This window comes from Nycticebus coucang, chromosome 9 (assembly GCF_027406575.1).
Source record: "Nycticebus coucang isolate mNycCou1 chromosome 9, mNycCou1.pri, whole genome shotgun sequence".
NCBI lineage: Eukaryota > Metazoa > Chordata > Mammalia > Primates > Lorisidae > Nycticebus > Nycticebus coucang.
In genome coordinates this window covers 48,296,978-48,309,847 of record NC_069788.1, presented here as the reverse complement: position 1 = coordinate 48,309,847, position 12,870 = coordinate 48,296,978, and the positions used below count along the sequence as shown (strand labels likewise).

Below are 12,870 nucleotides of genomic sequence, written 5' to 3'. Positions count from 1 at the left end.
CCTACAAAAATAAATGATAAATGTTTGAGGGGATGGATATCCCAATTACCCAGATTGGATCATTATACATTATACACTTGTATCAAAATATCACATGTACCCCACAATTATAGAACTATTCTGCATCCATAAAAATTTAAAATAAAATACAAGGGTTGGGGGAAAGACCAAAAATGCCATCTAGGAAAGAGCCCTAGAAAGAGGGCAAGAGCTGGACAATGTGAAAATTCTACCTCTGTGCAGGCCCGACCCTCGGCCATGTGTCAGTCCCTGTGATCACAGGTGCTGCTAGGACAAGATTCTACTGAAGGGACAAGGACAATGGAACAGTGAGGATGACCCTGCAGAGGAGCGACCACATAAAATCCATGATGGACTGAGCACCGACTGGGCACACTCAGCTCCTCATGGCCTTTAACTGTCCCCACCTGCAGCAGACTCAGCACAGTAAACACACAGATTCTGGAAGGTTCTCAGGTCTTCCTTTTATTTCCGCTCTTGCCTCTCTCATGGAAAGAATTTGAAAAAACAGATTTATTCAAATTCTTAATTTCAGTAGGGAAGCAGCTCAGTGCATGAAGTTGAGACAGGGATGGAGACCTCCCACCCCCACCTCTCTGAAACAGGAAAGATAATCAAGAAGAGACACAGGTCAGTGTGGGAGAAAGGGTCTCCATGAACAGAAGGGTAGGCTGCCCCTGCCACCTCCTCACATTAGGCAAACAGGGATGCAGTCATTCAGAAGCATTTGCTGAAGAAGTCAGAGGCTCTTGAAGTCACAAAGGGAAGGCATGAACACTTAGTCCCACACAAGGCAGCTATGTCAGGCTATAGAAAAAAGTAAGGAACAAAATGAGATTAGTCACAGCAAGTGGTGACACTGAACAGCCCACCACACATTCACAATGTCCCATCAAAGACTCCCCACAGCCCAGCTGTGTCCCCTCTGTCCCAACCCATCCTCAGCCTCATACTGGCACTTACCTTTACAAACTGTGAGAGACACATCCGATCCCTGGGCACTGTCACTAACTGGGGAAGAGCAAAACAGGACCTGGTCAGAGCCCACAGAAGATGTGGCTACAGGAGGAATTACGTGACTGGGAGCTCCACCATGGACTCTTGTCTATACTATCCTAAAGGTCTCAGATATCACTGCCCCCCATACTTACTTGCAGCCTGAGTGTAGCTCCCTCCTTTCCCACCTGTGGAAAGAAAATGCTCTATGAGATGCCAGGCAGTAGGCAAGCCCCCTCATCTTGGATCCCAGAGAAGTTTCCAGAACTCTTGATGACCCAGGGGAGAACCAGAAATCAGAGAAGGAAAGAGTGGATCAACTGCCCTCCTGGAGGTCTGTCCTGAGCAAGGTCCTCCTCTCTGACCGGTGACTGCTGGGGATCAGGTCCCCATCACCCTAAATATCATGTTAAAACTCTGTCCTTCACTGTCACGTGCTATATAAGACAACAAGTGTTGGCACACAGGCTGGGGAAGTCAGTGTGTGTGGATGGAACTTCCCAATAATGGGGCAGGGCAGCCTGCTACCTGGGGTTGAAACCCCAGTGGGACGAGAAAGACCCTGCCCCTCAGCCCTTCCCTACCTGAGCTCTTCTTCCTCCACATCACAGTGGCAACCACAGCTCCAGTCAGCACAGTTCCAAGGAGAACCAGGCCAGCAATGATGCCCACCATCGGGATGCTGGGCTGGGAAGATGGCTCTGGGAAAGGACAGGAAGGTGAGGGGCCTCACCCCAGGCCGCAGTCCTGACCCTGCTAAAGGGCTCCAGAAGGGCCCCTGCTTTCCCTGATAAGAGATGTGATGCTCCCACCCCCCTCTTACCCCATCTCAGGGTGAGGGGCTCCCGCAGCCCCTCATGCTGCACATGGCACGTGTATCTCTGCTCTTCTCCAGAAGGAACCACCACAGCTGCCCACTTCTGGAAGGTTCTGTTGTCCCCTGAAGGCCTGGTCTCTATCAGCTCCGTATCCTGGGTCTGATCCTCCCCATCCCACTGCCAGGTCAGTGTGATCTCCGCAGGGTAGAAGCCCAGGGCCCAGCACCTCAGGGTGGCCTCACGGTCAGAGGTGGGGTGGCGGGTCACATGAGTCTTTGGGGGATCTGAGGAGAAGAGTCAGAAAATGCAGGCACTTTGCATCCCTTGTAGGACACTCCATCCTGAGAATGGACAGGACAAATGGGATGGGCAAAGGAGTGCAAAATCCAGACGCCAGTCTGGACCCAGGGGTCTGGGATGATCTCCTGTTCCTTGAAACTTCCGGTCTCTAAGAAAACAGGGACTTCTGGTCCTGACCCGAGTGACCGGGAAGGGCTGGAATCAGACCTCCGAAAACACTGAGTGGGGCAGAGACCAAGGCCTGAGAGAAAAGGTCCTGGTGCCCAGGGCCGCTGCAGGGTCAGAGGGAACCGCTGACCAGTATTTCAGGGACTGTCTGTTCCTCTGTTCCCTGGGAGATTTCATCCCTTAACTGACCCGGAAGGAAGGCCGGTCCCTCAGAGTCACTCTCTAGTACAGGATCTGGACACTGAGGGGGCGTCTTCCTGCTCTGGATCAGAGCGAGGGCGATATTCTAGCGTCGGACCCATTTTCCTCCCCTCCTTGTGTACGGGGAGCGGGGAGACCCACAGGACATGTGGGAGGCGCCCTGCTCCCCACGTACCCGCGCGCTGCAGCGTGTCCTTCCCGTTGTCCAGGTATCTGCGGAGCCACTCCACGCACTCCCCCTCCAGGTAGGCCCTGTATCCCTCCGCCGCACCGGCCGCCTCCCACTTGCGCTGGGTGATCTGAGCCGCCGTGTCCGCCGCGGTCCAGGAGCGCAGGTCCTCGTTCAGGGCGATGTAGTCGGCGCCGTCGTAGGCGAACTGCTCATACCCGCGGAGGAGGCGCCCGTTCGGCCCCACGTCGCAGCCGGACATCCACTGGATGGTGTGAGACCCTGGACCCGCCCCCGCGGTCAGCCGCGCCCACCGGCCCCGCCCCGCCCCGACCAACCCGCGGGGATTTTGTCCCAAACTTAAAACGAAACCGGGTGAAAGTCCCCGCGGGCTCTTCCCGAATGGAAGGTCTCAGGGGTCCCGAAGACTCGGGGTGACCCTCGGACCCTGCAAATGCGGCGACCCGGGGTTGTCTGTGGAGCGGGGAGGGGTCGTGACCTGTGACCAGGCCCGGGGTCGCTCACCGCCCTCGCTCTGGTTGTAGTAGCGGAGCGCGGTCTCCAGGTTCACTCGGAAAGTCTCTGCGTTGCCCTTGGCGTCCCGTGTCTCCTCGTCCCAATACTCCGGCCCCTCCCGCTCTATCCACGGCGCCCGCGGCTCCATCCTCGGATTCTCCGCGTCGCTGTCGAACCGCACGAACTGCGTGTGGTCCACGTAGCCGACGGCGATGAACCGGGGCTCCCCGCGGCCGGGCCGGGACACGGCGGTGGAGAAATACCGCAGGGAGTGGGAGCCTGGTGGCGGGAGGGGCTGAGACCCGGCGCGACCCTCTCCCGGCGCGGCTCCCCGGACCTGCGTCTCCGCCGGGCGGTCCCCTCGTCCTCCCCGCGGAGGCCGTTTCCCTCCCGACCCCGCACTCACCCGCCCGAGTCTCGGTCAGGACCAGGGCCGCCGACAGCAGCAGGAGGAGGGTTCGGGGCGCTGTGACCCCCATCCTCGGAGTCTGAGGCGGCGCTGAGTCCGGGTAGCTCTGCGGTCACTTAATAACCGGGAACCCGGCGACGCTGATTAGCTTCTCTGGAAACCCACACCCAATGGGAGTGAGAACTGGTGTCACATCATCAGTATCCAGGAAGAAGGACCTGACCAGGGTTAGGAGAGGAAGAAACGAATACGTTAACAAGAAGGGGAATCCCCAGCGCTGAGCTTCCCAGCCCCGACACCGCTCTTAGGACTGAAACCCTGACAGCCACGCCCAGAACCTGGGACTTTGCCCTGATCCTGCTTCTGCTGCACCGAGCACTGTGTGTCACGCTGTCTCCTGAGCCTGGCCCAGGGCTGACCCCCAGTCTGGGTCCAGCCCCTTCCCTCAATCCTCTCCCTGAACTGGACTCTGCCTCCTACTCCTTTTCTCCCTGTCTGGACTCTTCTAACAAAACCCAACCCCGGGGAACTTCATGCCAGGTAAGCTCACCCTTGAACTGGAGGTGCAGAGATGGTGGTTTTCTCTACAAACCTGGAGTTGTGTCTAAACACACCTGGCAGAAACTCTCCTGGAGACCAGTTTCCTTCTTGCTTATTAACTAGTGTGTAGCACAATCTTGGTAACCCATGAATGGTCAGGAATCTAATCTGTAACAGAAGTGATTTTGGCCCCTTGATAAAGCAATGTGTCTAAACTCATTACAGCTAGACTCACAAAGCTCCCGATTTTTACTTTCCTGGACTATGTAACTTGGATTCTGAGTTGTTGTATTTAAATTTATCTCCATTCCACATCCCTTGTCTATACTTGTGAGTGCAGGACATTTACTCATACAAAGAAGCACAATTTGTTATTGTGTATTTCAACCAGGAGTTGCAGAACTTTAATCACCTCAAAGCTGCACCTGTTCAGTCAAAATGCCCTTCTCCAGTGCTCACCCATTGCCTGTTTTTATGAATTATTAACATCTAACCTGTGTGTATATCAAGGGGACACTGGTATTTTTAATGTAATTAATGTTAGTAGGAAATTAGCTTCTTAGGTAGCCCTGCAAATGTGTTAATTACCAAATGCAAAGAGCACCCTGCCAAGCTCTGTATTAAAAATCTATAAAACACAATCTATAAAAATCTATAAATCTATTTAAATCTGAGAATTCAGCTGCTTTACAATTCTCTCCCTCTGATCCTGTTCATTGCCTACTGCTTCTCCAGCCCTTCCCTCTGTCCCTTTCATCCCTCAGACCCCTTCTCCCCTTAGTCCCACCACCTCTCACCCCTGAACTGTGGCACTAGCCTTGTCCCCTCAACTGCTGCCCACAACTATTCTCCCCCACAGTGGTGACCAGTCCTGCTACTGACATCAGATTCTATCATTTCTTCACTTAAAATGCTCCATGCAAGTAAATGAATTGCATGGAGCAGTTCATAAATTCATTTCAGTGAAAAACACATTATGTGCCTATCTCTTGGGCTTGTGTATTAATTTTCTATTTCTGTATACTAAATTACCACAAATGTATTGCCTTTAAATAATGGCCATTTATTTGCTTATTGCTCCTTAGAAATCCAGGCATGATGTGGATGGGTTCTCTGTTCAGGGTTTCACAAAGCTGCGCCCTCATCTTGAGGTTGGGGTCCTCCCCTAAGTGTATAGAGAGCTCACAGGTAGAATTCACTTTCTGGGAATTGTAAGACTGAAGTCCTTGTTTGATTGCCAGCTATCAGAGTGGAGAGGCAGGAGGGCTACACCGGCATTCTTTACTGCAGGAAGTCTCCACTTTCAAAGCCCAAAGACTCACACTGAGTCCTTCTCTGCCTGTGAATCTCATACTCTAGAAAAACCCAGTCTTTTAAGAACTCACCTGATTAGGACCGTTCAATCCAGGATAATCACCACCTTAAAGTCAACTGATTTGGGACTGTAATTATATCTGTAAATTCTTCACAGCAGCATCTGCGTTAGTGTTCATTGAAACCCCCAGGGGAAGGTGCAGATGAAGGCATGGTTATTGGGGGACGTCACAGAGTCAGCCTAGCATGGCCTGGATCTTCCCTTTGTGTTTAACGGATCAGAGTTGAAAATAGAAGTTCAAATGAATAGGTGGTTGAGAGTGGTAATACAATGCATCCTTTTTAGCCATGGAAATTCTTCTTATATCCTAAAACCAAATGACATGTTTAATATCTTATAATTAATGTATGAAAATTAAAGTGCAGTAATTTATTCTCAACACTGTAATGGCCAACAAACACATGAAAAAATGTTCATCGTCCCAAATCATCAGAGAAATGCAAATCAAAACCACCCTGAGATATCACCTAACCCCAGAGAGAATAGCCCACATCACAAAATTGCAGTCCAGATGCTAGCGTGGTTGTGGAGAGAAGGGAACACTTTCACACTGCTGGTGGGACTACAAACACCTTCCAAATACAGGTGCTTTGGAAGGAAGCATGGAGAATCCTCCTCAAAGAACTCAAAATAGACCTTCCATTTGATCATTCAATCCTATTACTAGATATCACCCAGATGAAAAAAATCATCTTATCAGAAAGACATTTGCACTAAATTGTTTGTCACAACTCAGTTCACAATCATCAAGATGTGGAATCAACCTAAGTGCCCATGAACCCATGAATAGATTAATAAACTGTGTATTTGTATACTATTCATCCATAAAAAAGATGGAGACTTTACGTCTTTTGCATTAACCTGGATAGAGTGAAAGTATCATAAGAATGGAAAAGCCAGTATCTAGTGTATTCAATACTAATATGAAGCCAGTAGAGAACTAATATCCACACAGGAGAAAAATTCCATTTAATTCAAGTAGGAGGGAGGGGGGAGGAGCAAGGGGTACAAGGAAGGAGGGCAGGGTGTTAGTGGCTCTCACCTAATGGGCATGATGTAAGGGTACATGTCACAGCTCCTGGGTGAGGGGCACAACTACAACAGGGAACTTACCTGACAAATGAGTACGTTGTACCATAATCGTTGTACCCTCATATTAATAAGAAATTAAAAAATTCATCCTCTCCTTGGAAGTTGTATTAGTTATCTACTGCTGTGCAACAAATGACCTCAAACTTAGCACCTCTAAAAACAACTATTTAGTTTTTCCCATAGTTTCTGACACTCAGGAATCCAAGAGATTTTTTCTTAAGTTCTCCTAACTCCAGGACTCTCTTAAAGTTATAGTCCAGTTGTCAGCCAAGGCTGTAAGATCTGAGGGCTTGACTGTGGTTGGAGATTCTATGAAACATGGTTCACTCATAAGGCTGTTGAAGAAACCTCACCTCCTTGTTGGCTTGTCCCAGTAGGCCCCAGTTCCTGGCACATGGACTTTTCCACAGGGTTGCTTATGGCACAGCAACTGGCTGTGATCCAAGACAGAGGGAGAACCAAGGTGGAAGCCACAATGAGTTTTATGTCCTACACCCAGAGTCACCAACTATTCCATCCTCATTGCTCTATCAGTTAGAAGTGAACCATTAAGTCCAGGCCACACTCACAGGGAGGGATTTAACCTGCTTCTGTGGAAGGAAGGCATATCAATGATTTTGCATACATGTCAAAAACAAAATTATAGTATTCTTTCAGAATTTTGTAAATCAAATGCTTCTTTTATATGATTATTTTTCTGTAATGCTTTCAATTTCTCTTTTCAAAGTAATGATTCAAATTTTCAGACATCACAGAGCATTAGGAGCTACATAAGAAGTTTGACACAGAGAAAGGAGATACAGTAATATCTCTACGTTTTCCATGCAAATGTCTTTAATAAGAATGTTTTCTTCAATAAGTTGGTACAATGTTCAGAATGTGTAGTATCTGGATCAAATAGTTCCAAGACTTCAGTGATTTTTATGCCTTTAAAATAACAACCATCTTTATTTTTTCTAAGATTCAGAGCCGGGCACAGTGGCTCACACTTACACTCCCAGTGACTCAGAAGGATAAGGCTGGAGGATCACTTGAGGCCTGGAGTTCCACACCAGACAGAGAAACTTAGCAAGTACCAGTGTCTAAAAAAAGAAATAATAAGGAGAAGCTCAAGCCTCATCTTCAAAAATATTTACCTTATTGAATTGCTTATCAGTTAGAAAAATGTGAGCCTCAAACACCAGTCTGCACACCTAGCTTAGTATCATGACAACCATTTGATTAGACGCAGGAGGCAGAGATGGTCAACACCAATCTAGGAACTAGGTTTTTCCAAAAACTCGCTAGTTACTGGGCATCCTATAATAAATTTAGTATCTTTCACAGTGTTTTCTAACTAGATGTGGTCAGAGTAATTCAGATACTACATGGTTCTCAAAAGCACACTGACTACTTTTTTTCAATAGAGACAGAGTCTCACTTTGTCGTCCTCTATAGAGTTCTGTGGAGTCATAGCTCACAACAACCTCAAACTCTTGGGCTCAAGCAATTCCCTTCCCTCAAACTCTCTAGTAGTTGGGACTACAGGCACCCACCACAAAGCCTGCTAATTTTTGTTGTTGTTGTTGTTGTTCAGCAGGCCAAGGCCATGTTAGAACCCACCAGCCCTGGTGCACATGGCTGGCCCCCTAACCACTGAGCCACAGGCGCCCAGCCACTTCTAAAGTTTTCTAAAGTGCTCTGTGTGTTTTGCATTCATATTTTCTATTCCATCTTTGGTTATTCTATATTTTTATCACTCCTAGAAAGATACTGGTTATACTTTTATAATATTTTTCTGTTTAATTTATTTTGGTCAACACTCTGCTTTTCACTTCTGTAAAAGTTTAATTCGATTGTATGTGGTAAATAAAAGTAACACACTAATTCCTTTCCAAGATGGAATTGGATTGCTCCTCAGGTTCACCTTTCTATACCAGAGAATCCACAGAATTGCCAGTGAGCCAAGGGCCAAATGACCTTGTTCTAGCCAGGGCTAATTTTATTTTCAAGGTGCTTGCACCAATTTTTTCATGGCGTCCTGGTCTTTTCTGTCAGGTGGTGCGTTATTATTGGCTGTGGCTTTGTTCCAAGGTAAGCAGTTCTCAGTAGGGATTTTGGCGATTAACTTTGGTATTTTCTTTTCATTTAAAAAAACTAATCAAAACTATATCCCAAGGTGCAGTTTGAAAAACTCCAGTCCAAGGAGTTATGATCACGTAAGTACCTGGGCACCTGCCACTGGCATAAGAAGCAAAACCTATGAAGCCACCGTGGGCTGCTGCCCAGTCCCAACCCCAGAGTCTTCATTTCTCTAAAGATTTTTATGGTAAGTGTCTATATCCCCAAACTAGTTAGTTTTGCCCGTTTTTAAACTTCCAATATGCTGAACACATCCTCCTTGTTTTCTTCTGTGGGCCACACTATGTGTGGGAGAGTTATCCCTGATTTGGGAGACTGTCATTCATTTTTACTGTTGAAATTCTACATTTTACAATTATACCACAGTTTCGCTACTTTTTTGCTACCTTTGCTACTTTTCTTTAGTTGTAGATATGGTTGATTCCAATTTTCCCCACAAACATTACTATGCCTGTACATGTCAGGACACACAGGCCAGGAGGTCCCAGAGTGTGTGCTCAGGCGTAGGATGGTGGGATTATATGGTGGAAGTACTTGAACTGTACTAGTTAAGGCTAATTTTATTTCCAAGGTGCTTGCACCAATTTAATCTTTATCAGGAATGTGTGAGAGTGTAGGTTGCTCATGTGTTCTCACAACACTCACAGAAAGTGAGGAATTAAGGGTGAAAGGGCACTGTCTTGGCTATAGAATTATCAGGCATTTTTTCCTCACACTCTTAATAACTTTCTTTTCTTAATTTTATCCCGCATATTGTAGCATTATACTTTTATTATATAGATCCAGATAATGCTTCCTTTCAGCATAAACATGTAGGGTAATTTTATAGGTTAGGAATCTTCCAAATGAAAAGGAAAACGTAGAGGGAGGGACGGAAGAAAGAAGAAAGGGAAAGAAGGAAGGAGAAAGATAAATTAAAATGAAAGAAGAACACGGGGAGAGGAATTGGAAACAGCGTATGTAGCCAACATTATCAAATGCAAAGAAACAACAGAGCTGCAGCTATACCTATGAACCAGTAGAAAGGTAAGAGAGCTTTATTATGTGTCTGTACCTGTGTAACAAACTCCCCCAAAATTTAGTGCTTTAACATAGCAAACATTTATTAACTCAAAGAGATAATACAAACCTCAGCAGAATGGATCCAATGTGCGTGGGAGTGAAGGGAAGGATTTTACAAGTTTCACTAAGTAAGAAGTCATTAGTGTGCAGATGGAAATGATTTTGTTAGTCCAGATCATCCAAGAAGCAATGACTAAATTAAACTCACCAGCATGTAATGAGGGACACACCTGTCAGACCATAAGGGGAGGGAGCCGGAAAACTCTGGGAAAGCCGCAGCCAAGATGCAAGTCTGAGCCCCTGTGAAGGAGGGAAGGGCTGAGACAGGCAGCCCAGAGCACAGGCGGCCTAAGAAGAGCTGGGTAAGGCCATGGAGGAGTCCTGGAGCCACAGTTGGCCACCAGAGGAGTCCCCTGACTCCCAGGAATAGGGCCTGTGTCAGTGTCCCTGCTGTGACCAGTGACAGTCTGGGCACACCCTGTGTGAATCAGGCCCTCTGCACCAATGCTCTGGGGATGTCAGAGCACAGGAGGGGCCCTTGGTAGATTCCCTGGGATGTAACTCAAACCTTCCTTCCTGAGGGGTCTGGGCCCTTGGAAATCAAACCCTCTCAGGCTGAGTTGCTGGATGATTCTGTTCACATTGACGGCTGGACAAGGGGAAACCCCTGGGTTCCACACACCGTTCCTGCCCATCTGTGTGAAGCAGCCCTGCCTCCTCGTGGGGGTCAGGGTCCATCACTCCTGCTGGAGAGGAGGGGACTCCTCTTCTCACCTGCTGGCTCTGGGCAGGTGCTGTCCACACTTCCCTGGTGGCAACTCTAATGGGTAGCTCAATGGTTCTTGTTTTTCCCTTTGTCAGAGGGCAAGCAGAACCTGCTACTCTGCAGAGCCCAGAGTTGCAGAGATGAGAAGTGCAGAGTCCCCAGTGGGTGAATCTAAGTGACGGTCCATGGAGCCACACCGTCTTCCACCCCTTGGTTTCTGGACCCACATGTTCCTCCTACTGAGAACACAGCACTGTAGGGAGGTCTCTGGTTCAACAAATGCACCGTGTCCTGAAAGAGCACACCTCCCCCTCAGAGAAGGTCATCACAGCTGGCACTGAGCTGTGCCATTAGGCTGTCCAGAGTTCAGTGTGGCCCCCAGCCCTGCGTGGTGCGATTGTGATGTGACCAGTGGATCATGGTCATGGACCAGGCTGCACCTCCTTCCCTGTGAAGTGGGTCCCTGACATGGCATGAATGTTTTTGTCCTCTGGACCTCATATCAATCCCCCATGTTGGAAGTGAGACCTGGTGGGAGGTGATTGGATCATGGGAGCATTTGCCTTATGAATGGCTGGGTGCCCTCCCAAGGTAATGAGTGAGTTCTCAGTCTATTAGTTCACAGGAGAGGGGGTTGTCTGAAACATTGTCCTCTCTCTCATCCCTCACTCACCACGTGACACAGCTATTCCCCTTTGCCTTCCACCCTAATCCCTCACCAGAAGTGGATTCTGGCACTAGACTTTTTGCACAGCCTGCAGAACTGTGAACTAAATAAACTCTCTTTCTTTATAAATTACCCAGCTTCAAATCTTTTTTTTTTAATCTTTTTCATAGCATCATAAAATAGACTAATACAGAAAAATGGTAGCAAGGAGTAGGGCATTGCTATAAAGACACCTGAAAATATGGAAGCAGCTTTGGAACTGGTAACGGTTACAGTTCAGAAGAATTGGGGGGGCTGAGAAGAAAACAGGAAGTGGAGGGCACCTTTGGAGCTTCTTAGAGACTTGGTAAGTGATTATGATCAAAATACTAACAGGAACATGGATGGTTATGGCCAGGCTGAGGAGGGGTTAGATAGAAAATAGGAACTTAACTGGGAACTGGAGCAAAGGTCACCCTTGTTACACTTTTTAACGGAAGAAATCCAGACTCTGTAAAATAATTTCAAAGAAGTTAATTCTGAGTAGAGTATGTGTGTCCATGGCTCAGGGAGCCACACTCAAGAAGTCATGAGCAAGAGGTCTGAGGTGGTTGGGCTACAGGTGGTTTTATACATTCTGGAGAGACAGGATATGCAGGTAAATTACAAATCACTATATGGAAGGTGTGCACAGGTTTGGCCTGAAAAGGCAGCACATCCTGACTGTGGGCCTCACAGGTCATACATAGGTGGCTTCAAAGACACTTTGATGAGTAATTAATTAAAGAAATTAAGTTTTGTCTAAAGGATTGCAATGTTTTAAGATATTTTAAGTCTGTTGATCAGAGACAAGACACTGTATACCAACTAAAGTGATCTGCTACACAAATGGTTGGCCTACAAGTGATTTAATCCTTTCTCTGCATGGCCTTATGTCCTCTTATTATATAAATATCTTATTGTCTGAAGTGTGTCTGATTTCTCTTTCCCTCCTGGCTAGGAACTCAGTTGAAGGTTTGTCTGGGTTCTCCATGTCCAAGATGGGTCCATTCGGTCGAGGGAGAGTATTAGGATTTTATTTTGGTTCACAGTCCCCTTCCCCACTTGGCTAAGATTTGCCAGAGGCAGCACAGATGGCCGAACTTTTTGTTTTTTCTTGGCCAAACTTTTATTTTTTTATATTTTTATGCAAAAGATCAAAGTGTGTTAGAGAACAGTACATTCCAGAGAACGAACACAGCTTTCAAGTGGAGAAGGCTCTGGGTTTAGTAAGATGCTTTCCTTTAATACAGATTTTCCGATTCTATGTTAAGTGGTGTGGGGGGTAAATATTCATGATTTTTCCTGGAATGCGGGAAAACTTCCAGAAAGGAGAGTCTTTCCATTTTCTATCCCAGTAAAGCAATGATAACCAGAAGTTATCATTGTATTTGTGTAATGTGATAGAACTGGTGTAAATTGTACTATGTTGATGAAAATAGGTCACTTGAGCTTACAGTCACATTTCTTGAAACCACGCTCCAAATATTCCTTTTTGTGGTCTTGGCTGTATCTCCACATTGTGGCCTCTCTACCTCCGAGACTCATGTTTGTAGAGCAAACATCAGTTCACTTTTCAGAAGCCTTCTTGAAATGCCAGCTTGTCTTTTGTGGAAGCCCCTCTGGTCATT

General features: G+C 47.1%; 1 protein-coding gene across 1 annotated transcript; it reads right to left on the bottom strand.

The window, feature by feature from the left end:
- Positions 1–466: 466 nt before the first annotated feature.
- Positions 467–3,748, bottom strand: LOC128594089 (patr class I histocompatibility antigen, A-126 alpha chain-like). Its single transcript, XM_053602628.1, has 8 exons — positions 3,596–3,748; positions 3,199–3,468; positions 2,680–2,955; positions 1,841–2,119; positions 1,602–1,718; positions 1,173–1,205; positions 985–1,032; positions 467–828 (listed from the first exon to the last, which is right to left on the bottom strand). The coding sequence occupies exons 1-8, from the start codon at positions 3,666–3,668 to the stop codon at positions 824–826; spliced, it is 1,101 nt and encodes a 366-aa protein (XP_053458603.1). The 5' UTR covers positions 3,669–3,748; the 3' UTR covers positions 467–823.
- Between the last annotated feature and the right edge of the window lie 9,122 nt (positions 3,749–12,870).